The sequence below is a fragment of the Natrix helvetica genome (assembly GCF_964273705.1).
Source record: "Natrix helvetica genome assembly, chromosome: 2".
In the NCBI taxonomy this organism is placed as follows: domain Eukaryota; kingdom Metazoa; phylum Chordata; class Lepidosauria; order Squamata; family Natricidae; genus Natrix; species Natrix helvetica.
The window spans coordinates 39395862-39420714 of record NC_138552.1 but is presented as its reverse complement, the minus strand read 5'-3'; the positions used below and the strand labels follow the sequence as shown (position 1 = coordinate 39420714).

At 38.9% G+C, this 24853-nt stretch overlaps 1 protein-coding gene across 1 annotated transcript in view; it reads left to right on the top strand.

Annotated features, from left to right (window-relative positions):
• The window catches only part of HAPLN1 (hyaluronan and proteoglycan link protein 1), a 64968-nt gene that overhangs the window by 26598 nt on the left and 13517 nt on the right, over positions 1–24853 (top strand). The window contains exon 2 of the mRNA XM_081943351.1: positions 22781–22905. Coding sequence (XP_081799477.1) covers positions 22806–22905 — 100 coding nt within the window. The 5' untranslated portion in view covers positions 22781–22805. The remainder of the gene's footprint in view (positions 1–22780; positions 22906–24853) is intronic.

Sequence of the window (24853 nt, the reverse complement as noted above, 5' to 3'; positions counted from 1 at the left end):
ATGATTGATATAGATTTACATGAATTGGTGAAATAATTAAAATCAACATTTCTCAGTTAGAGATATTGTGTTGGTTCATCAGTGATACACACTGTCTCCAGGGAATGGATGGTGGAACAAATCTCACAAAGAACAGTTAATCATTATTATTTTAAAATAATCATTATTTTAAAAATAAACAAATGAGACAATTTGAAATTTGCTTTAAATAAATAATATTTACTGAATTAAATAATGACATTTAAATGAATGGATGTAGCGTATATGCATGAGTTCAACTCACTGTTCAATTAACAAATTATTGTGGAAGATTTAGACAGCAACTGCAATCTTATTGTATGATTCCAATAACATCAGAACCTACGGAAAGAATCCCTGAATTTGTATGCTGGAATAGAAAAAAGGCCCCAGATTAAAATTTAGAACATCCTGGAAAAGGGAAAGGAAATTCATGTAGATGGGAGTCAGAAGAAATATCTGTTTCAAGGATTTGTTTTTTTTTGGGTAGACATAGATAAGACATAGTTCCTTGGTGGAGAGGGTGCGGCATATAAATTAGATTAATAAATAAATAATAAATAAAATAAATAAAATAAATGTGTACCGTATTTTCCGGAGTATAAATTGCACCTTTTTTCCTCAAAAAAGAGGCTGAAAATCTGGGTGCGTTTTATACATCGAATACAGCATTTTCTGCCTCCCAAAGCTCCGCCCCTTCACCAAAATGGCTCTGCAAACCCTTATGGAGGCTTTCAGAGAGCTCCTGGAGGCTGAGGAGGGCAGAAAAGAGCAAAAAACAGGCTGTTTTTTGCCCCCCAGCCCCCAGAAGCACTCTATAAGCCTCCATAAGGCTATGCATGAAAATTTTGATGAAAAACGGGGCTGTTTTTTGCTTGTTTTTGCCCCCCCCCCAACTCCCCAGGAGCACTCTGCAAACCCCCCCAAGGCTTTTTTTTTAAAAAAAGAAAAAAACAGGACCCGTTTTTGGGAGGTTTGCAGAGTGTAAACAGTTTTTTTTTCCTTTTGGAAAGCTCTTTAACTGATTGATGAGAATTGCATTGATCAAGTTCTGTGCTGCAGATTGTCAGTGATTTCCTTCTCCAGCACATGGATAAATACACCTGGAAACATCTACCTACCTACCTTACTCTCTCTCTCTCTCTCTACCTACTGTATCTCTCTCTCTCTCTCTCTCCCCTCTATCTACCTATCTACCTACTCTCTCCCTACCTTTCTAATATATTTCTCTCTCTCTCTCTATCCCTTTACCTACCAACCTACCTACTATCTCTCTCTTCCTACCTACTGTATTTCTCTCTCTCTATCCCTCTATCTAGCTACCTACTTTCTCTCCCTAACTACCTATTGTATTTCTCTCTCTCTCCTCTATCTACCTACCTACTCTATCCCTACCTATCTACTATATTTCTCTCTCTCTCTCTCTCTCTCTCTCTCTCTCTCTCTCTCTCTCTCTCTCTCTCTCTCTCCATTTACCTACCAACCTACCTACTCTCTCTCTCTACCTACCTACGTCTTATACTCCGAAACATATGTAATTAGAATTGTGCTAATTTATATTTGTTTGTATGTGCATATATGTGTGTGTACGTGCATCCACACTTTAACTATGTTTATTCTTTGAATAATTTAATGCTATTTACTTTCTCGCTATTTAGTTACCATATTCATATAACCATCCACCTCACAAAATGTGACCATGAGAAACACATACTTTTTAAAACATTAAAAACAGTAATATGAAAAACAATCAACAGTTTAAAAAAAAATAATGTTACAGTTTTTGAAAGGCAAAGAAAGAGCAACAGATTTTAATCATAATTTGAACCAGACCTTCAGGGAATCTCTTAAAAATCAGTTTTCCTTTATAGGTAGTAGATAAAAATTAGCAAATTTATTTATATATTTCAGACATATTTTTTTCTTTCATTCATTTGAGGTTACTGGCTACAAAGATTAGAAAATGTTATAATTTATGTTTGCAACATTAACAAAGTATTAATATTTAAAGATAAAATAATTTTTACAATTGTATTTAATACAATTTTATCTTGTTTATACTCTGAGAGATTAATTTACTTTCAAAGCAAGCAGCTGACACCTTTAGGCACATACCTGGAAACTATATGGTCACAAGAGTTCACTATAGGTTTCTTTTTTGCAATTATCAGAAAGTAACACAAGATATGTGCCCTCCAGGTTACCGTGTATTCCACCAGCCACGGGCCCAAGGTAGGGGTGGGGGAGTAGCAATTATCATCCGGGACGATCTGGCACCGAGAGAATTCACTGTGTCGCAGACATCTGGTTGTGAGTCTCTGGGCGTAAAGTGGGGCCCAGGGAGTCAGTTGGGCCTGTTGATAGTATACCTGGCTCCCCGCCATACATCAACGGCCCTGCCCGAGCTCCTCGAGCGGATCGCGGAGATGGCGGTTGAGACCCCCAAACTATTAGTGATGGGGGATTTCAACCTGCCGTCGACGGGAAAGGCATCCGAGGTGGCCCGGGAATTCATGGCTTCCATGACAGCCATGGGTCTGACTCAAGTAATTCAGGACCCCACTCACGAGCGAGGCCACATTCTGGATCTTGTGTTTGTCTCCGACCAGTGGACGAGTGATCTGGGAAGAGGGCATTTAGTCATCACGCCCCTGTCATGGTCAGATCACTCACTTCTCCAGCTGGACTTCCCTGGCGCTACTCCCCACCACGGGGAGGCGGAACCAGATTATCCCAGATGGTTCCGCCCCAGGCGCCTGATGGATCCGGATAGGTTCCAGGCGGAGCTTGGGCCACTTCCTGCTGACCTGTCCCGCCCCCGGGCTGAGGACCTGGTAGCAGCATGGAATAGTGCGGCTGCCGGTGCCTTGGACCGGGTGGCGCCTTTGCGGCCACTCCGACGGCCACGATCGACCCGGGCCCCCTGGTTTAACGGGGAGCTAAGGGCGATGAAACGCCTTAGGAGACGCCTGGAGAGTAAGTGGAGATCCTCCCGCTCCGAAGCTGACCGAACACAGGTAAGAGCCTACATAAGGACCTACCTTGTGGCAATAAGAGTGGCCAAACGTCAGTATTGTGCCACTCTTATAGCGTCCGCAGAGAACCGCCCTGCCGCCCTGTTTCGGGTGACCCACTCCCTTCTGTCACAGGAGCAGCGGGACCCCCCATTGCAGGGCAGGGCAGAGGAATTTGGAGAGTTCCTGCAGGATAAAATCGATCTTATCTGGAGAGGTTGGACCCACTCCAGTGTTCCAGTGGGGACGTCCGAGATTAGTCTTGAGAGACCATGCTGGGAGGAGTTTGACCCTGTTGTCATCGAAGATTTGGACAGGTTGCGCGGGCGACTGCGGGCCACCACATGTTTACTGGACCCGTGTCCCTCCTGGTTGGTGCTGGCCTCCTGGGAGGGCTCACGAGGCTGGCTACTGGGACTGGTGAACGCTTCGTTGGGGGAGGGCCTGATGCCGGCCGCCTTGAAAGAGGCAGTGGTCAGGCCCCTGCTCAAGAAGCCTTCTCTGGACCCAAAGGAGCTAGCAAATTATCGTCCTGTCTCCAACCTTCCTTTTTTAGCGAAGGTTGTTGAGAGTGTGGTGGCTCAGCAGTTTCCGCGCCACCTGGAGGAAGCTGATTATCTAGACCCGCGCCAGTCCGGCTTCCGACCCGGTCACAGCACGGAGACGGCCTTGGTCGCGTTGGTGGATGATCTCTGGAGGGCAAAGGATGGGGGTTGTTCCTCCATCCTTGTCCTATTAGATCTCTCGGCGGCCTTCGATACCATCGACCATGGTATCCTATTGCGCCGGCTGGAGGGGTTGGGGGTTGGAGGCACCGTGTTACGGTGGTTCCGCTCCTACCTCTCTGGCCGGACGCAATGTGTGTTGACGGGGGAGCAGAGGTCGACCGCAAGGCCCCTCATTTGTGGGGTCCCTCAGGGGTCGATCCTCTCGCCTCTCCTGTTCAACATATATATGAAGCCGCTGGGCGAGATCATCCGTGGTTTTGGGGTGAGTTACCATCTGTACGCTGATGATACTCAGTTGTACATTTCCACCCCAAACCACCCCAACGAGGCTGTCGAAGTGATGGCCCGGTGTCTGGAAGCCGTACGGGTCTGGATGGATGACAACAGGCTCAGGCTCAACCCCTCCAAGACAGAGTGGCTGTGGTTCCCGGCTTCCCGATTCAATCAGCATACTCCATCGCTGACCATCGGGGATGAGCAATTAGCCCCGGTGGAAGGGGTGCGCAACTTGGGCATCCTCCTTGATGATCGGCTGACCTTAGAAGAGCACGTGGCGGCCGTGGCAAGGGGGGCGTTCCACCAGGTTCGCCTGGTGCGCCAGTTGCGGCCCCTTTTGGACCGGGAGGCCTTGCGCACAGTCACTCACGCGCTGGTGACGTCCCGCCTGGACTACTGCAACGCTCTCTACATGGGGCTCCCCTTGAGGTGCGCCCGGAGACTGCAGTTGGTCCAGAATGCAGCCGCGCGGGTTATTATGGGGAGATCGAGATTCTCCCATATAACACCTATCCTGCGCGAGCTGCACTGGCTTCCTGTGGCCTACCGGATGCGCTTCAAGGTACTGGTTACCATCTTCAAAGCGCTCCATGGCACAGGGCCCAGTTACCTGCGGGATCGCGTCCTGCCCCATACATCCCTGCGACCCATTCGCTCACACAGAGAGGGGCTACTCCGGGTGCCGTCCTCTAGAGAGTGCCAGAGGGCGGTGCCCAGGAGTAGGGCCTTCTCTGTGGTGGGCCCTACCCTTTGGAATGACCTCCCCCCAGACATCCGGACAACAACCGACCTTCGCTCCTTCCGTATGAAGCTGAAGACCTACCTGTTTTGTCAAGCCGGCCTGGCATAACGTTACAATCTTGCCACCCCAGGTCATTTTATAATGGGAAATTTTGTTTTTTAAAGTTTTTAGAGTTTAATATTTTTGGGGTTTTAAATTTTGTAAGTATGCTTATTTATGGACTTATTTTTACCTCCTCCGCACGATACATGGTGCTATCTTGATTATTGCTCTGTACGTCGCCCCGAGTCCCTGTGGGGAGAGGGGGCGACTAATAAGTTCAATAAAATAAATAAATAAATAAATAAGATATGGGAGCCTTACTTTTTTTACAGCTAGAGTTAGCACATATAACACCAGTCAATATACTCTCTAGATCAGGGGTGTCAAACTCGTGGCCTGCGGACTAGATGCATCATGCTCTGGCCATGCCCCGTTTTAGCAAAGGGAAAAAGTTGCAATACATCACATGTAATTTAGAACTAGAAAGTTATTTCCCCAGGGAGCAAATGGAAGAGCTGCGGGAAGACTCAGATGACAATTGACAGAAGTGGCTCACGATTTGTACCTTTCCACTTCCTATGTTTCATCATTCAAATATGGCTAAGACCAATGTCATTTGGTGACTAACTAAAATCTAAAATCCCTCCCCATAAGTGCTCTTTCACAGGTTCAATGAATTTTAAGTGTGTGATAGGAAAGGAGATTAGATTATTTCTATCCACTAATCTTATAACATCTTCCCATACATACTATACAGTATAAACTTGAAGAAATGCAAACACATATACTATTTGGAGTGATCTTAATATAAGAAACATAGATGTTTATAATCCTGTATGTAAAAATTACTTTTGAGCCTTCAAATGGGCATGTGGATACCCAATTTTGGTCATCTTCAAATATTATGCTTTGCTGTCTGTTATCCTTATCCTTTGCTTTCAAACATCACAACTGTACTATTATGTTTAGTAAAGTGACAACCAAAAGCTTTCTTAAACTAGGAAAACTTTTAATACTTTTAATACTCTTGTCAGTCAAAAGAAGATTATGGGTTTTTTTTTTTCCAGAAGAAATAAACAGCAAACAAAAATTTGCTTAAATGCAATTTATTCAGCATGTTGTCATCCATAGTTAAGTGCTTATGTACAAGAATGAATAGTGCAAATCCAAGCAAATACCACCAATTGATATATTTTTAATCTCTCCTAGTATATTCTTTATTAAGCCTAGCAACTGTAAGTCAGTTGCTTATTATTCTAAACATATGACAAACTTACACTTAAAACATTTATACAATTTTATTATTATAGTTTGATCATGTATCTCAATTTATAATGCTATCTCTAACAGTCTCAATACTTGCATGAGTCATTCAGACTACGTGGATTAAGCATATGTGCATGTTATATTGTTATATGCATGTTAGAAATTGTTACATTGTCAGATTCATAAATAATATAGAGATAACAGCAATCTATAGCCAAATAGATATTAAGTAACGTTTCTACTTTTATATTAATGCATTACTGAATTACAGTGAGTTTTGACACTTTTATCACAAATAATCAATAATTTACACTACGTTTAAAAAGAAATATTCAGAAAATCTGTACACCTATAAACACAAACAGATATATTTTTCTATTTAGCATTTAATTCTAAATTCTGTTTAGAATAAAACAGACAATCTACCCAGAAAGTCATTTATTTATTTATTCCTCAATTGCATTTTGGGTCATGAATTTATTAATTGGATAGCCATAGAAAATTTTGGATTTTTGACTTTTCTCATGCTGTCCCCATTGTTAAAACGTTTGTTAAAAGTGTTTTTTTTTCAGGCAATACTAACCAAGCAGAAGATTCACACACTGGAAATAAAGTTGCCTTGTTTCCAATGGACCTTTGGCACATGAATCATCCTGACAGATTAACAGCTTTTATTTTATTGTGGGCAAAATTCTGCAAACCTTAATATTAATTTTAAACACCAATGAAATATCACAGCGACGGTGAATCTTTTTTGGCTTGAGTGCCACAAGGGGGGGAGTACAGGGGGGCGTGCGCAGGTGTGCTGCACCCATAATGCAACAGGTGACACCCCTCCAGTGTGCATGCATGCATGAGAGGCGCTCCCCCCCCCATTTTTCTATGCTTTTTTCACCCTCCCTAGGCTCCAGAGGCTTTATAGGAGCCTGGGGAGGGCAAAAACAGCTTACGCCCCCCCGTGGCCCTCTGGAGACTTCAGGGACCTTCAGGAGGCTTCCCTGAAGCCTCTGAAGAGCAAAAAATGATCCTACGAGCAAACTGGAAGTCAGTTTAAGCCCTCCAGAGGCTTGAGGGACCTTCAGGAGACTTCCCTGAAGTCTCCGGAGGACTAAAAATGACCTTCCAAGTAAGCCAGAATCCGGTTTGCTCGTAGTGTGGTCCCTGAAGTCCCTGAAGCCTCCAGAGAGCTTAAACCGACTCTCCGAGCAAACTGGAAGTCCATTCCCGAACTTCTGGTTTGCCCATAGGGCTGGTTTTTTTGCTCCAGAAGCCTCCAGAGGGCCTCCGAGGGGGCGGGGGAGGCTCTTTTCACCCTCCCCAGGCTCCTATAAAGCATCTGGAGCTTGGGGAAGGCAAAATGTCTTTAAAAAAGGCTGAACTTAGCTGGCCAGAACGCATATGCGCGCTGGCAAGCTGACAGGGCAACACCTCGCGTGTCCTGACATATGGCTCTGCATGCCACCTGTGGCATACGTGCCATAGGTTCGCCATCCCGGAAAGCAATTGTGATAACAACTTTCATCTAAGCCACTCATCCCAAACTGTCTGTAACTGGCATAGTCTTCTGAATAACATAAAATTGGAAGTCTATCATGTCTGCGGTAACCTTCAAAGGACATTGCATCTTGTAATAGTCTTTCCAAGCCTTGAAAGTTATCCAGAAGTGGAAGCAACCTATGAGCATTACTTAAAACAACTGGAAGGAAACTTAGCTATATAGTGACATATATATGACATTGTTTTTAGGCATTTTGAGGGTCAAGTTGGAAGACTCTTCTCCCTTAATGCCATCCATTATATCAGTATTTCAACGTCTAGCAGCACAGATCTATCTACACCAAAGTATTACATTATTGTGTAGATGCAAGAATTTCTAAATTTTTAAACAATTCAGGGTGACTGCAACCCAAAATGAATTATAGAAGAAAGATGCTTTTTTCCAGAAATTTAAATAAAATGCAGCCCTGCCAAACATTTGAAGATTGGAAACATGCTGTCCTACTTTTGGGGGTGGGGGGGTTGATAGAAGATAATTTTCTTCAGTTCCTCCATTGCAAAGCAATATACCAATTTCTAATTTTAATCTAAATTAACTGTCATCACTTTCTAATCTTTCTCTGCTACAAAAGTAATGGCAATTGTAGAGTGCCAGTCAAAATGTTTGTAATCTTTTATTTTTAAAATGTTAAAGAATGACTCTAATAGTGGCCAATTGTATTTTCATCCTATATATTGTAACATTTTCACATTCCTGTAATTATATGCATCAGATAATTGTACATGCAATTATGTGCAAAATGACCTTGATAGCAAGAATGAGCCAGGTTTATGAAGATGATTGAAAATTCAGAGAATTGGGTGAAATTTGTATTTTTTTGGTAAGCCTCAGTTTAAAAAAAAGAATACTATAATTTTCCTCTTGCAAAAGAACTTTTCCCTCAAATTTCTTTTCTTCAACACTTATATAAAGTTTAGTCAGCAAAACAAAAGTTTTATGTTTCTTAAATTATTAGCAGAGCTATCTATGTCATTAGACAAGTATGAACTGGACTTGATTTGAACTGAAAATGGACTTGATTTTCTGGAAGCAAGATTACTGGAATTATTGTGACAACCTGGGCAATACCAACTGATGGAACATATCCACATCCCTAAGGAGATTATTAATCCTTCTAGGGAGGCAAGATGTTCATAAGCAGATGAATTCAGGACTGATATCCATATGAGTGTTCTCATCTTTTTCAAGTAGAGGAGGTCATGTTCAACCATTATCTCAATAAAGTTTTAAGTCAATGGCTTGAGTGTTAGGATATTCTTAAATAGGACTTGAGTTCTAATTAAATCCAAGATGGTCAGGAAGAACAGAAATGAAACAAATAGACAGCATAGTCTTCAAGGTAACATTAAATTTTGGTCTTTGTTTCTTTTTTCTTGTAAATAGTTTACTTAACTGACACTTTTTTTTTACTGTGCCTAGCTTCAATTTATCACATTTTATATTTTTTCAAGGCCAGATATAGCTTTCTTTGAAGCCATCTGATAAGCAGTTATATAGACAATAGGCATGAAAAGTTTATTGTGGTTGCGCTTACTGGTAAATTGGCGATATCTAAATAAAATCCTTTCAAGCTTATAAACAAAAAAATTAATAAATATTAAAATATTTTTATTCTGTTTATTTTTCTTAGAGTTACATATCTAGCTCTGTTAATAATAGACTGCAAAAACTGCTCTGTTGCATATATTGCAAACATTTTTCTTTTAAAATCACTGTTTCTCTCATTGTCGTGAGTGGATCTGTATATATTTAGGTAGCCAAACACTATAAGGATAGAACCTAAAATAATATTATCAATTTGTATTCAAAAATATCACTTAGGTGTAGAAACATCTACGTCAATACACAGTTTTCCGTCATGTGATACATTTTTGGCCATTAATTTGGTTGGTTTTAAAAGGGGACTGGTAAAATACTTGAAAACAAGAACTATCAATGACTTCTCATCTTAATGGCAGTTTGCTATTCCAAAATCATGAATTGCTTAGATGCTACCCATCAGTGAATGTTAGATATTAACCTCTTAGTCTAGGTTTTCTGAAAATACAACATGCTAGATCAAGTGAATTATTGGACTGATACTGTTATGATCTTATATGAATGTGGATTTGATGTCTGAAGAAGAAGCACTGCTAGATGTCAGATTTAGTTTGATAAAGAACCAGAAATATATAAAGAAAAGTATCCTTGTACAAGAGGCTGTTGACCTCCTTAAACACATGTGTTGTTATTTGCTCTGGCATTGTACGGAGGGAAGTATTGAGAGCATAGTTATCAAAGTAACAGCCAAATTATATTATCATATTAGCAATGTAGTGCTAACTTAGCTTTGGAATTAAAATCAATGGCATTTTTTTTCTGATTAATGAAGACTTCTAAAGTAATTAGTTATTTCAGATGTATAGCATCCATGAATCTTTTGTTCTGAAGGATGACAAAACCCAAAAGGCATGCAATGTACCTTTGCCATTTTTTTAGTGTTTCTTCATTAACACCAAATAGTCTTCTGGCTTTTCCCTCGTTCCTCATGAAGCATTTCCAGAGGAGCTCTTTTATAATCTTCTATTGCTGCTTCCTTAGGAGCTTGCACAACACAAAAGACCACTGCTGAAAAAGTCCAGAGCTTCAGGCTGTACTGGCCCTCCTGCGAAATCGTTGTGGTCTTCTGAGATGGGGTGATTCTTTCACCGCAGACTTCCTTCCCCATGTTTGCAGTTTTAGATTTATAAAAGGATTTCTGTGGGAGTTTGAAGAAATGAGAGTGGTGACACAGATGCAACAGATTCTTTTTTTCACTGCCTCCTTCAGCTTCAGATAAAAGAGACGCGATCCAGTGACACAGATTCTTCTCCATGCACATGATTAATATTTTATCAAGATTGACTGTTTATAGGGATTCCTTAAAATATCTTGATTTCCTTGAACAGCAGATGTCTTCTTTCTCTAAAAACAAGAATTAAAGGAATTGTTTTAGTCTTATTGAATAAAGTCAATTTACTTTAGTAGAGCCAATTTGATGTAGTGGTTCAGGCATCAGGCTAAAACCCAGGAGAACTTGAGTTCCAGTCCCACATTAGGCACAAAGGCAGCTTGGTCCAGTCTTTTTCTCTCAACCCTAGCAGCAGAGGTGAGTTTCACATAGGTTTATCACTGGTTCGCTTTGGGAGCGTGCACACCTTCCACGCAGGCACTTTGCTTGCACGCGTGCGGCTTACCAGCATGTGTGTGGCTTAGAAAACGTGGCTAAATAGGACGGCATAGAGCAGGGGCAGATGGGCAAGTGGGCCTAACTGCAGGTCGCCTGAACCGTTCTGAACCGGCTTAATACCACCTCTACCTAGGAGGGAGACAATGGCAAAACACTTCTGAAAAAACCTTGCCAAGAAAATGTCAGGGACTTGTCCAGGCAGTCTCTGAGAATCGGACAAAATTGAATGGAAGAAAAAGAAAATCACATTACTCACTGAAAAGAGTACATTTTACAGAATCCTGGATAGGTCTATTTGTATTTAAAACATATGTGAACTTTCTATGTGATCATGTTCACAGACAAAAATATGCTTACAATGGTCAAAATGACTCTCTAATATGCAAGGTTTTTAACATTATTAGAAAAGGTAACCTTATTCCAAAATGCCTGCAAGTAAACAAAAGTAATGTTTTACAAATCTACTAGTAGCTTACTATTTCTTTCTACATTTTATTTATTAATTTAGTACACATTTAGGTCACCTATCAAAGTTTTATACATTTCATAAACGTAGCTTGCATGCCTGAAAAAAATTCCTCTTCTGTTTATTTCTGCTTTACTTCATTGTGTTTGTGTTTATTGGATGTATATGCTTCCCTTCTCTCAAAGGACTCAGGGTGGCATACAACATTAAAAAACACATATTACAAAAGTTAAAAAGAAATTAAATAGAGTATCCAACAAACCCAATTAGTATGAACAATAACATTTTAAAAATTGGATTAAAATTAACAATTAAATCAAGCATTTATTTTATTTTGTTCAGGCCAGGGCGGCTTGCTGGAAAAGCCAACATTTTAGGGCATGTCAGAAGGACCAGAGGTCAGGATTATGTGAAGCTCCGGGATCAGCTCATTCTAGAGGGAAGGCGCTCCCACAGAGAAGGCTCTCCCCCTGGGGGTCGCTAGCCGACACTGTCTGGTCGACAGCACCCTGAGGAGGCCAACTCTGTGGGATCGCACTGGACTACCATTGTGGCAGGGTGATTTGAAGAGGAAATAATATTGTTATTTAATCTTTGTTAACAAGGCATCCTTGCTGATAGTTGAAAAGCATGATTCTATTAGTATATCCCAAATGATCATCTACCTATTTCTGATGTAACTCCCTGGGCATAAAGTCAATATTTAGCACTAGATAATGTTGTTCAATTTATAAACAATTCTCTTATGGATTGTTGTACACTATCTAGCTGGAATTTCATAGGAAGAAAAGATTGGAAGCATCTTTCTATCTGTCATTTTAAATATTCCCAGTGGTGAGACTACTTCACTAAATACAATTATAAACAAGATTGCAATCAAATAACCATTATAGCAATAGATAAATTGATTGAAATATTTTAACCTACATTCCTTATGACATGTCTATCAAGAGATATGCATTATATGACAAGAAATCTAAACTGAAAAGAATAAGCATTTGTAAGAAGATATATATTATTTGCAAGGGATATTTAAATAGGGCCAAAGCACTAACATTGCTATACAAAATACACATTATAAACTCTACTAAGCATTTTTCTTCACACACTTATTTGTATGTCTTACTTCCCACTGAATATCATGGGTTTACATCTGTGCAAAGATTGCATTATTTTAGAAAAACTGTCTGAAACCTCAATTCCCTTTTTTTACTTTTATTTCATTTAGATGCTGAATAAGGTAGAAATGTTTTAAGGAAGAAAAATATTAGTTTCTTGGCATTACAGATCATATATTCTATGCAATTGTTTAAATTTAAAGAATTTAAATGAAAAGAAAAGGGCCAGATTTCAGTACAAAATTTTACGTTCATGAAAACATTTCTGGAAAAATCAGTTTGAGCTTCATAATGTTTACATGAACAAACTTCTGCTCAACTATCTGCAAATTTAACCACAGTTCCTGGGATTATCATATTTTGCTTAGATTCATGCAAAATATTTTTAAATGCATACAGCTTTGACGATTAATTGAATAACAGATCTGGAAGGGACCTTGGAGGTCCTCTAGTCCAACCCCCTGCTTAAGCAGGAAACCCTATACCATTTCAGCTGTCCAATCTCTTTTAAAAGTCTCTAGTGATGGAGCATCCACAACTTCTAAAGGCAAGTGGTTTCACTGATTAATTGTTCTCACTCTTCGGAAATTTCTCCTTAATTCCAGGTTGCTTCCCTCCTTGATTAGTTTCCATTCATTTCTTCTTGTCTTGCCTTCTGGTGCTTTGGAAAATAATTTTATCCCTCTTCTTCATGGCAGCCATTTTTTTCTGCTCCATAAGTTATTGTCTATTGTGGAATTTTATGATAACATAAAGTCTACGCCACCATTACCTTTTCTTAGACATTTTCTCAGTGTTATAATGAAATTTTCTCATTTATAAGATTATGGTGCTATCAAATGAAAACAAAACTGCCACATTAACTACAAATGCAGAGAATCTTGGTTTTGATTTGCACATATATATGTATAAAGACAGATTCTTTACACACTCTTGTTGTTGCAAAAGAAAAATGGATAAAACTCTTCAATGAATAATGCAGTGTAAAACCTCCACTTTTTAATTAAAGTTAGTAACCATGAAATCTATTACACATGTGAACTCTGGGTAAAATCACAGTCCTTAGTTGCCTTGAAGTAAGGTGACCAACTTTTTTACAATGAAAAGGAGGACAAAACACGTTCTATTGTCCAAAATGCTAAGGTGACCAACTTTTTTACAATGAAAAGGAGGACAAATAAATTGGAAAAAATATATTGTAAATAAAAGAAATATTTTATTCATTGCAACAATAATACACTAAAATATGATATATGCATAATAAAAACATTTGCAACATTTTATATTGTAATTATGCTTACATGCCTGTTAATTACTATTTAAATGAGTACTTTTCCATTGAATTAATATTTTTGTCAATGTATCATCTTCTAACAATATATTGGAAATATCTGAACAAGAAATATCCTTCATATTGAATTTTACGGCAAGTGCTGCAGCTAGAGTATCAACATTCAATCTCGATTTCTCACTTGTCGAAAAATCATTGGCAATTGAAAAAAACTCTCATTAGAGAGTTTCAACTGCTGCATTAGTTCCAGGGCAGCACAACGTAAATTGAACAAGTATAAATAAATGTTCACATGGAATATGTTCATTTTTTAAATGGCTGAAAATATCCACCCATCTTTTATCAATTTCAACATGTTGATTTTCCCATTTTATTAATTTTTCAGAATTTAAATATACATTCAGTCTTCTAATTTCTTCAAAGAGACAATTGTCGTCTAGTTTAATGTCTAGCATTTCTTTAGATAAAAATTCAACACAAGATTCAATATCTGTTCAATATACTTGCGATGAAGTAAAAAAAACACCATTAAAAACTGTTTAATAAAATACGTCACATAACGCGCAACAGATTAGCCTTCAAATATCAAAAAGGAGGACGTGTAGGAGGACACTTTTCGAGGGAGGACAGAACTTACAAAAGAAGGACTGTCCTCCCTAAAGGAGGACGGTTGGTCACCTTACTTGAAGATGCAAAATATATGAAAAAGAGAATGTTATCATTCTATCAAAGACAAGGAAGATGAAAAATAGGTATAATAGAGATGTGAACAAGCTCAGACCAAAAAAAAAAAAAAGAAGAACCAAGGTCCCAAACTGGTGCTCAGAAAAATTGCAAACTTATCGTAGTGTTTAATAGTATAACTAATCCATTTTTATTTCTAGTACTTCCCAGAGTAACATAAAGATTGCTTGAAGTTGTTCCAGCAACAACATTTATTTGATAAAACACAGCCTGGTAAAGTTCCAAATGAACTGCTATAGCATTGGAAAGAGTATGAGTTCATAAATTGAAATTTTATTTGATATACTATACCCAGGGGTAAAGTTCAGCAGGTTCTGACAGGTTCTGGAGAATCAGTAGTGGAAATTTTGAGTAGTTCGGAGAACCGACAAATACCACCTCTGGCTGGCCCCAGAGTGGGATGGGAATGAAGATTTCACAATATTCTTCTCCCAGGAGTGGGGTGGGAATGGGGATTTTGCAGTGTCCTTCCCCTGCCATGCCCACCAAGCCACACCCACAGAACTGGTAGTAAAAAAAATTGAATTTCACCACTGACTATATCCTATAATAATCTTACATTTTTAGAACACTAGCATGAAAACCTACCTGTTTTCTTTATATGTATCCTCTTTTAATTGCTTCATTTTCCATTTCCCCCCCAGTACAGCAATGTCATATGTAACATTTTATAGCGATTGAGAGATATAATGTACTGTTTTCATATTCCTTAGTCCAACAGATGATTTCTCAATTCCATAATTTGTTGGCTACTACATGAATTGAATGTAATGTTCCACTCCACGCATACACATACTTATCTCCTTCTGATATCTTCCACTTCCACATGCACACTGTCCTTTCACAGAGTTTGGTATCCTAGGATATGCATATTTCTCTCCTTGCAATTCCAGATGAAGCTGTTTCCCAAAGAAGCTGTTAGATGTTTCCCCAAATTTCCTAAAAAGAGGAATGTCAGCAAAACTGTTGGAGAAGGGAAGGAATAAATGTCCTTTATCCAACCTTATTCCCTACAGCTGCAGATTGGATCTGTGAAGAACAGCAGACTGATAAAAGTGAAAAAGGAGTGCTGAAAAAGATTCATTTGCTGAAGCCCATTCCATCTTACTCAGTGTTCAACTATTTATGGTGAAAAAGGATTTTATGGTCACTGTTTTTTTTTGTTGTTGTTGTTTTAATGCAGGTCTAGCAGAATCCATGTTTTCAGAGCACAGTGCTTCTTGTGCTGCAGCTGGGAAGAAAATGCTTAGTCCATGCCCCTCATGTTTTAAAAAAAGGCAGATCTGCAAAAATTTGTTTTTTCAAAGCATTCATTATCTCTTTAGATAGAGTATGCTATCTCTCTCTATACATATGTAAAGAATGAAACGCTATGAGGACAATGGACTATCTCTGTCTATTTGTGCACTAATCATTAATATTTATTTGCAATTATTTTTAAATATAAGATAACAGACTTTTATTTTATTTTTTGAAAAACAACAATTACAAATAAATTAGTAAATCTATGCAACAATAAGTTGCAATTAGTGCTCAAAGCACTAATGTTTCCTATAGTTGTTTTGTCACTGAACTTATTTCAATGTTTGATCTTACACTCAGAGTTCTGGACTGGAAAGATATATGAATATCTTTAAGTAAGTAGGTAAATAAGAAAGAAACCAAACTAGTTCTCAAGAAATCCTCTGTTTTCCCCCATCATATGAAATTTTATGGGATGGGTAACCAGGTTGGATATGGAATCATGATTTTTAAAGCAGGACCATTTTCATTTTTAATATAAGAATAAACTTAAAATGTATAACTATAAGCAATTATTGTTCTTAGTCTGCCTCTATTGGACTATGATAACAGGGATTCTTTCTCTTTATTATATGTTCCAAATTACATAGTTTAAAATTATTCAGTAAGTAAGCCTCCTTCAACTTTAGCTTGAGCCTCAGTGACTTAATGGATACTGCACATGTAGTTTTCTTTACAACAATATGGATTGTTGTTGTTTGCCATTGCCTTCTTCAGGAGTATTTGGGGAGTGTCCAGTAACTAAGAACCCTTTGTATTCTCTTGTCTAGCTATTAAAGCCCTTAAATTCTTCCTGCCCTGTATTTCTGCCTCCTTGATCTTTAAACCATCTTAAAATAATTCTGTCCAGACTGAAACAGCCTTCCTATTAGAATGTTACCCTGTTTCTTAGCTGTCTTAACTTTCTGTTCTAAGAAAGAAATTGCCAATCATCTTCCATCAAGTTGGCAAGGCTTACCAGATATATGGGTGTACTGTATATATACATTATGTATCAGGGGTGGGTTGTTCATTTTTTTTACTACCAGTTCATGTGTGTGTGTCCCCGCGTGCACACGCAACACTTCTGCACATGTGCAGAAGCATCCAGGCAGGTGGGCGGAGTCTCCTGCCACTGCTACTACCGGTTCGCCTGATCTGGGCCGAACCGGCAGCAACCCACCTCTGTCATGTATGCCACACAGACAATTTAATTCATTAAATTGAATTGTTTTATCTATATACAGAGTTAAAGCATCAACATGCAGTTGCACAAAAACAAAATAACAGTTTTAAAATAAAACTCCTTTACAACTGCCTTAAAGGTCTTCAGGAGCTACCTCTAATAGTAATGCTACAATAGTGCAAAAATTATAAACACTTGTCTTGAAAACAAAAGGTTGCTGGTAAAGACCTGAAAAAATATTTATTACTATTTTTTCTTTCCCCAGAGCTATCTACTTTTCCTTGGGCTTTTTTGGGGTCTTTGGTCAGTCCAGTAGTATATTGTTTCATCATTTTTTGAGTAACTTAATGTATTCACATGAAATCCTTCCATTTCAAGTGACTGGAAGACTGATGAAGAGATGCATTATTGCAGTTACGTAATAAAGAAAGAAGTATCCTGGGAAATATGGGTAGTGAACAGAAAAGAGAAAAAATAATTAAAACTGTAGAAAGCTTCACTAAGTTAATCCTTTAAGTATGGTGGCATTTATCCTTTTGTGAAATACGATATAAATTGTTGGGATTAACTATAGCAAAGTGAAGTACGCCATCCAAAACAAATAGTCAATTTAAGTGGAAAAAACATTTTAAATTCACAGCAGAAAAATACACTTCGAGGTTACATTTCTGATGGGAAGTGGGGAAAACAGAGCAACAGTCATCTGTTCTTGCCTTACAAAAACATCAAAGGGGAAGAGGTGAATGGCTAAACCCTATGCCTAACCATGCTTCATTTCTGATTAGGGACAAGGTTAGCTAGTTGTTGTTTTCTGCGGGGTGCTGTATACGGCCCAATTTTTTTTAAAATGACATAATTCTTGCAATCATAAAACATTTTATTTTTGTCTCACAAATCATTTATTATCTGAGTAGTTACACTGAATATTCCGTATGCATGAATGGCTCCATGATATTTTAGTACATGAAACAGTAGCAAAAGAGGCTGGTTCTTCAAAGACTGAAGAGGAGAAGAGGAGAATGTTAATATGCATTGGAAACATCAGCTTCCATAGTGGAATAAGGGATTTAAAAAATGCCAAGATGGCAGTCAGTGAGTGATCTCCAAGCCCCACCCTTTGTCCATGTACAAAGGGGTTGAAATTCACTTATATTTGCCATGGTTACTATCTTGCCTTTTTGACACCTTCTCCCATTGATGTCAGTGATCTTAGCCCCAGTAAACTGTACACCCACATCTTCAGCTGAAACCCAAGAGCCAGATCATGTCTTTGATGGAAAAACATCCCATGTTAACTTTTTTAAAAAGAAAATATATTAACTTAAATTTATCAGAAAAACTTGTAGTAAATACTTTCAAATGTATGTTTCACAGTGTACCCTTTGTTAACCATGCAGCCTGTGTTCTATGGACAAGCCCCCTACTCTTTTATCCTTCTAGAAACCATTCAAGACCTGGCTTTTCCCACAAATGTAGGGAATGGGAATTGGAAAGGGACAAGGTTCAGAAAGTATGGTTGACAACACCAGATATTTCTGTTTTTAATTCGTTGTTGGTTTTATATTGTTTTATTGCTATAAGCTGCAGAGAGTTGGTTTCAAAATGGGTAGCTGTACAAATGTTAAATTAAAAGTATGTTATTGCACTAGCAGTAATATTTGTGCATGTTAACTGATCATTGGAAATCACCAGCTAGCAATAAATCTACTTGTAGAACTGTTTTTTTTCAGTTGAAAAACAAATTCTTCCCTTGTAGCAAATTATTTGGAAAGAGAAAACTTTGAGTCATTCTTAACATTGGTTTTAGAAAGCAAGGAATGGCAAATATAAAGAAATAAATGGTTTTGTACATCTCTACATTTCCTACCCATAATCAGTTCAATTTCTAGTAAACAAGAAGAAATTTATTCAAATCAGTATGTTTTATTAGATTCACGAGACTTACTTTTTATGATGTTCCAGAACTTCATGTATATTCTTGGCACAAAAACCTGCGACTGTAATGGAAACTGAGAAGTCTTTCAAATAGTGTGTCTGTTGGCAAAGTGCAACCAATTACACTAATGTACAAATTCTGAAAACAAGCTTCTCTTGAAGGGGACAGTGAATCAGAGCTCTAAAAAGGGGTACTTTGAAGTGTGCCACAACATGTTTTTCCAGTTCTGTTTCAATTCCCCAAGCTTACAATCAGTTGAAAATGGGGAATAATAAATATGAACTGCGCTATCTAAAACAAACTAGTACTAATCTGATATTTAAACATCTCCTTTTTAAAGGCAAATGTCAGGGTTGTGTTGTTCTATGAATGTGTTATGGGTTTTAATATAACAAGAATATTATGATCTCTAAATGAAACCAAAATAAAGCTTACGGTTTTTCCCCCCTGCAATGATAAGTGCCTACACCCATTTGATTGCTCCAACTTCAGAGTTCAAGCAAGACCTGACTCCTGAAAGCTTGTCTAGATTATCAAATTTCCTTGTCTCAAAAAGTTTTGGAAGGCAAAAGTGGAAATATTGCCCTGCTTTAGGACATGTTTTTATGCTTCACTTCTGAAGTAAACTTGTTCCATATTCTGTTGCCTCAAGCATTGCTGGGGTTTGAAGAAAATACTTGACCTTGATGTAGGCCAGGGGTGTCCAAACTTGGCAACTTTAAGACTTGTGGACTTCAACTCCCAGAATTCCCCAGCCAGCAGAGCTGGCTGGGGAATTCTGGAAGTTAAAGTCCACAAGTCTTAAAGTTGCCAAGTTTGGACACCCCTGATGTAGGCTAACCTGAGCAGTTTTAATATGCAGAATCAGGAACATCTCTGCAAATGAATCAATGTTTCCCATACTCTGTAATATCTTTCCTATGAATGCTGTAACAACTCAATGTGTATAATACTTGTCTTGGAATCAGAATCTGGTTGGTTCAAAACCCAGAAGACTTTTTGGCACTATTGTTATTTTTTCCCCTTGAACTTTATATTTTTCCCTTTAGTGCAGTTTCATCACTTTTTTCAGTTATCTAATAGAGAAAGATACCTATGAACAACTATAGATTATTCAGGCTATTTGGAAACTAAGGATGAATGACTGAAAAAATGATGAAACAATGTGGAAATTATAAAAACAAAAAATATCTAATTTCAAAAAGACCAAATAAATGCTGTCTTCTGCTGTCCTCAATTTTAAATGTATTAAATATTTTCATTTTCTGTACATTAGAAGGCTATGTTCATGGAAGATCACAATGCATTGCGAAGACAAGGCTTATTTTACTATGCTTTGCATAGTAAACCACACATTTATGAATCAGTTGTGCTGAATTATCTTTTCCCAAGTGGGCATGGACTTCAACTTTCAGAATGCTTCAGTCATCACAGTGCCATTGCTGAAAATACTGGGAGTTGAGGAGACATTTGGAGAATGCAAGTTTGAAGAACACTGACATAGGGAATACGGTTATACACTTCTCTGTACATGCCTCCATGTATGAGGATTCCCACATGCAGTTTATTCTGTGCCTGGCTGTATAATACATAACAGCTTTGCTCAAGATAAATAGTCATAGAAAGGGTTTTATTGAATAAGCTATTTGGTCTCCATTTTCTCTCGAGCCATTGTAGATAAGTGCATTTAGTGGATAAACATCTAATGTTTAGTTCCACACTAGATAAATTTGATTTTGAACTATCTCACCCTAATCTTGAGAGCCAGTTTAATGTAGTGGTTAAGATACTAGGCTAAAAACTGAGGACCAGGAGTTCTAATCCTCCCATGGGCATAACCAGCTAGGTTCCTCTCTCTTGGCCCTATGAAGATGACAAACCACTTCCAAAATCTTGCGATGCAGGGATTTGTCCAAGTAGTTGCCAAAAGTCAACAGGATATGGCAGTGATGGCGAACCTTTTTTGGCTCGCGTGCCACAAGTGGGGGGAGCGCAGGGGGGTCGAGTGTGGGCGTGCCGCACCCATAATGCAACGTGCGACCCCCACAGTGCGCATGCGCGCACAATGCGCGACCCCCCCCCATTTTTACATTTTTTTGCCCTTCCCAGGCTCCAGGGGCTTTATAGGAGCCTGGGGAGGGCGAAAAGAGCCTCCCCCGACCCCCCGGAGGCCCTCCGGAGGCTTCAGGGACTGTCCGGAGGCTTCCCTGAAGCCTTCGGAGCGCTTAAAACCACCCTCCGAGCAAACCGGAAGTGACTTCCGGGTTGCTCGGAGGGTGGTTTTAAGTGCTCCGAAGGCATCAGGGAGGCCTCGGACGGTCCCTAAAGCCTTCGGAGCGCTTAAAACCACCCTCTGAGCAAACCGGAAGAGGGTCGTTTTAAGCACTCCGAAGGCATCAGGGAAGCCTCGGACGGTCCCTGAAGCCTTCGGAGCACTTAAAACCACCCTCCGAGCAAACCAGAAGTGACTTCCAGTTTGCTCGGAGGGTGGTTTTAAGCGCTCCGAAGGCATCAGGGAAGCCTCGGACGGTCCCTGAAGCCTTCAGAACACTTAAAACGACCCTCCGAGCAAACCGGAAGTCACTTCCGGTTTGCTCGGAGGGTTGATTTAAGCATTCCGAAGGCTTCAGGGATGGTCCCTGAAGCCTCCGGGGGGGCGGGGAGTCTCTTTTCGCCCTCCCTAGGCTCCTATAAAGCCTCTGGAGCCTGGGGAAGGCGAAAAATAGCTTTTAAAAAGGTGAACTCAGCTGGCCAGCGTGCGCATGCGCGCTGGCCAGCTGACAGGGCAGCGCCTCGGGTGCCCTGACAAACGGCTCCGCGTGCCGCTTGTGGCACGCGTGCCATAGGTTCGCCATCACGGGGATATGGAATACATATACACACAGAGAAATGCATAGAAAAACAAAACTTCCTGACCTTAATCTACAATTTCATTCTGAGATGAGCAAAAACATACTGTCAGAACAATGATATTCCTCACAATGTTAGCTCAGTGACTTAGCTCAGTGCCAGAGGTCATGATGTACTTTTATACCACCACTCTGTGCAAAAAGCAAGTCATGGATTTAGCTAATATATATATCTGGGTAGAATACATAAGCAGAAAATGTTTCTGATTAAAAAGGAAATGCCAAACTGAATCTTCTGCCCAGGAAATCTTGAATTATATCCCTTCCTATGGATCCCAGGCCTTCATTTTCTTAATTGTTCCTCTGCAGATAATTATCCTGCAGCTCTCAGCAGCTCTGCTGACTGCAGGGACACTAACTGACACAATAATTTCATGACTCAGCATTTTAAATAGAAATGAATACAAATCAGGGCAGCTGCAGTAGTGGAACCCGCAACTCTAACCTGTTTTATGTAGGTTTTCAACATTTTCTCTGCAGACTAATCTATGAAATGGTGAGTATGCCTCTGTAAGACAGCATGCCTCTGCAGTCTGCTTCTCAGATCAGTTGAAGAACTTGCACTTCCATGCTAAATTAACTAAGGTGCAAAAACAGTCACGAGATGCAAAACAGTATTTATATTCTGTGCCAAGTTACAGTATGCTTTTGTTTAATGGATACAAACAGAATAGTTCTGAATACTTAAACCGGAGTCCACTTAACCTTTAAGAATCACAATCTTTACTTATTTTTTATGGTTTGTAAATGACAATTACTCTCTTAACGGGCAGAGTTACCCAACAGTACATGTCATTTGGTTGCCAATTAATTGTAGAGCCAACTTCCTGACAAAGAGGACATTCCTAATAAGATTTCTTAATTATGTGGCTCTGTCATTTTACAAGCACAAAACAATGAGCAATAACAAGAGAAGGATGGAACTCAGAGAAACTGTATAAAGCTAATAAGATTTCCAGATGCCAACAGCTTCTTTGTCATCTGATGTTTTTTGCAGTGAAGAAGATTCTTGACTATAAAAGATGAAGAGTCTACTTTTTCTGGTGCTGATTTTTATCTGCTGGGTTGAGCATCATGCTGCTAACTTCACGCTGGAGCATGATAGAATAATTCACGTCCACGGTGAGTAAAAGAAATTCAATGAACAATTGTGATGCTGTAATCAAAAGGTTAATGTTTGCTACATTTATAAAACTGATTAGCTAACTTTGCTGCAGGGTTACAATTTTTTAATATACTGCAGTGCTTTTTAGGTTAGAACTGCAGTACCACATTTCTGTGATTTATTTTTTTTTTGTCAAAGAAGCAATGGTTACTAAAATCAAAATGCATGAATGTTAAATACAGCAAGTAAGCAATTAGGCTCTCTGATAGATATCTGCCTACTCTATAATAAATAAGATCTAAAGCCCATCATAAGTAAACCTCCATATCACAAGAATATGGTAATGATGGATTATTAAAACACAGTGATGCAAAAAAAGAGATCAGCGGCAACTTAGACAACATAAAAAGTAGCTTACCTCCCCAGATAGATGCCTCCCCATTGCTTTGATTTCTATGAAACGCTACCTCTTAACATATTTATGTACATCCATTCAAATCCTAAAGCTTATGATTGGCTGTGCAAAGCTTTGAGGCTATAGCACAATGCAGCTGTTTTTCAGTTCTGGCTTCAGCAACCGAGGATCATCCTGTATGAAGCAAGCCAATACATTTATTTATGCAGAAGTGACAGGCAGGATAAATGTCATGCAGTTTCTCTGCTTCGTATAGCTTACATTTTGACAATTTAAGCTATAGGGCCTATGGATGTACAGACTAAACTCTGGAGATTCAGTGCAACATAGGGAATGCTGGCCTCATTATAAATGGTGTGGCATGTTGATATCTAGAAAGAAATGATTGAGAATCAGAACAACTTCAGGAGGATTGTAAGGGAGCAGTCATCGCCTGAAATCAGATCTAGTTTTCCAGGTCAAAACAGAAATGGAAAATAATAAAGTGTGAATTAAAAATGGGTCTCCATGAATAAGATTATTTCTGTTTTAGAGTTATTATCAAGCTGCTAATATGCTTTATTGTCTACTTTACATGGGAATGTAAAACTTTTTAAACCACTCTAATTTGAAATTTTGCTCTAAAAATATTTGAGTTGTTTCTCACTGTAAAAATGTTACATATGTTCTGAAGAATATAACATATGTAACATATGTTATATGTAACATATATGTAAATATATGTTACATACAATGTTCTGGACGAGCTTTGATTAAGGTTTGATTATGAATAAACATTTAGAAGGATCTTTCATGGTAATGGGCTCCAGCAATTTAAGGGTATAGGAAAAAAAATGAGAAGTGGCAAAGAATATGCCCTAAACTGAAAATGTGGCTAGCCAAATACTTAAGAAAGTTGACATAGGTCAAAAAGTTGACTTAGAATCAGTAAAAGATGGTGCCAAATACAATATAAGCCAAATACATGGCTTAAATGTAACTGTTTTGAAGTAAGATAGATAATGGTGATGACGATGATGGATAGATTTTTAAGAAAAAAGCTTCCCAAAATAGTTGTAACACTTGATTCAGTTATTGTAGATAATTCTGTTTCCAAAAATTCTGTTTTTATTGTTGGGGATGTTTCAGTCAATAATGCTGAACAAAGATTACATAACTTTCAAGATGCCAGCCCAACAATTTAACAGTGATGAAAAAGCCTTGCAATTTGGGTACAATTGATAATTCACCTACTTTAGGATCAGGTACAAGATTCCCAGTTCAAATAATGTCAATATTTTCAGTCATAAACATTCTGAACATGGATTCATGTTTACTCTCACCATGAATAACTATTGCGACACCTTCCTGAATTTGGTGACCTACACATAAGAGGTGAGTTCCTACCATTTCGGCCCAGTTTGGCCGAACCGGTAGTGGCATGCCGGCCTGGGTCACTGCCTGTTCTGCGACCCAGGTTGTACATGCCTCTGAAGCGGTTTTCCAGTCACCACCGCCATCTTTTTTTTTAGTTCTGCACATGTGCAGAACACTTTTTATTGAACTGCGCA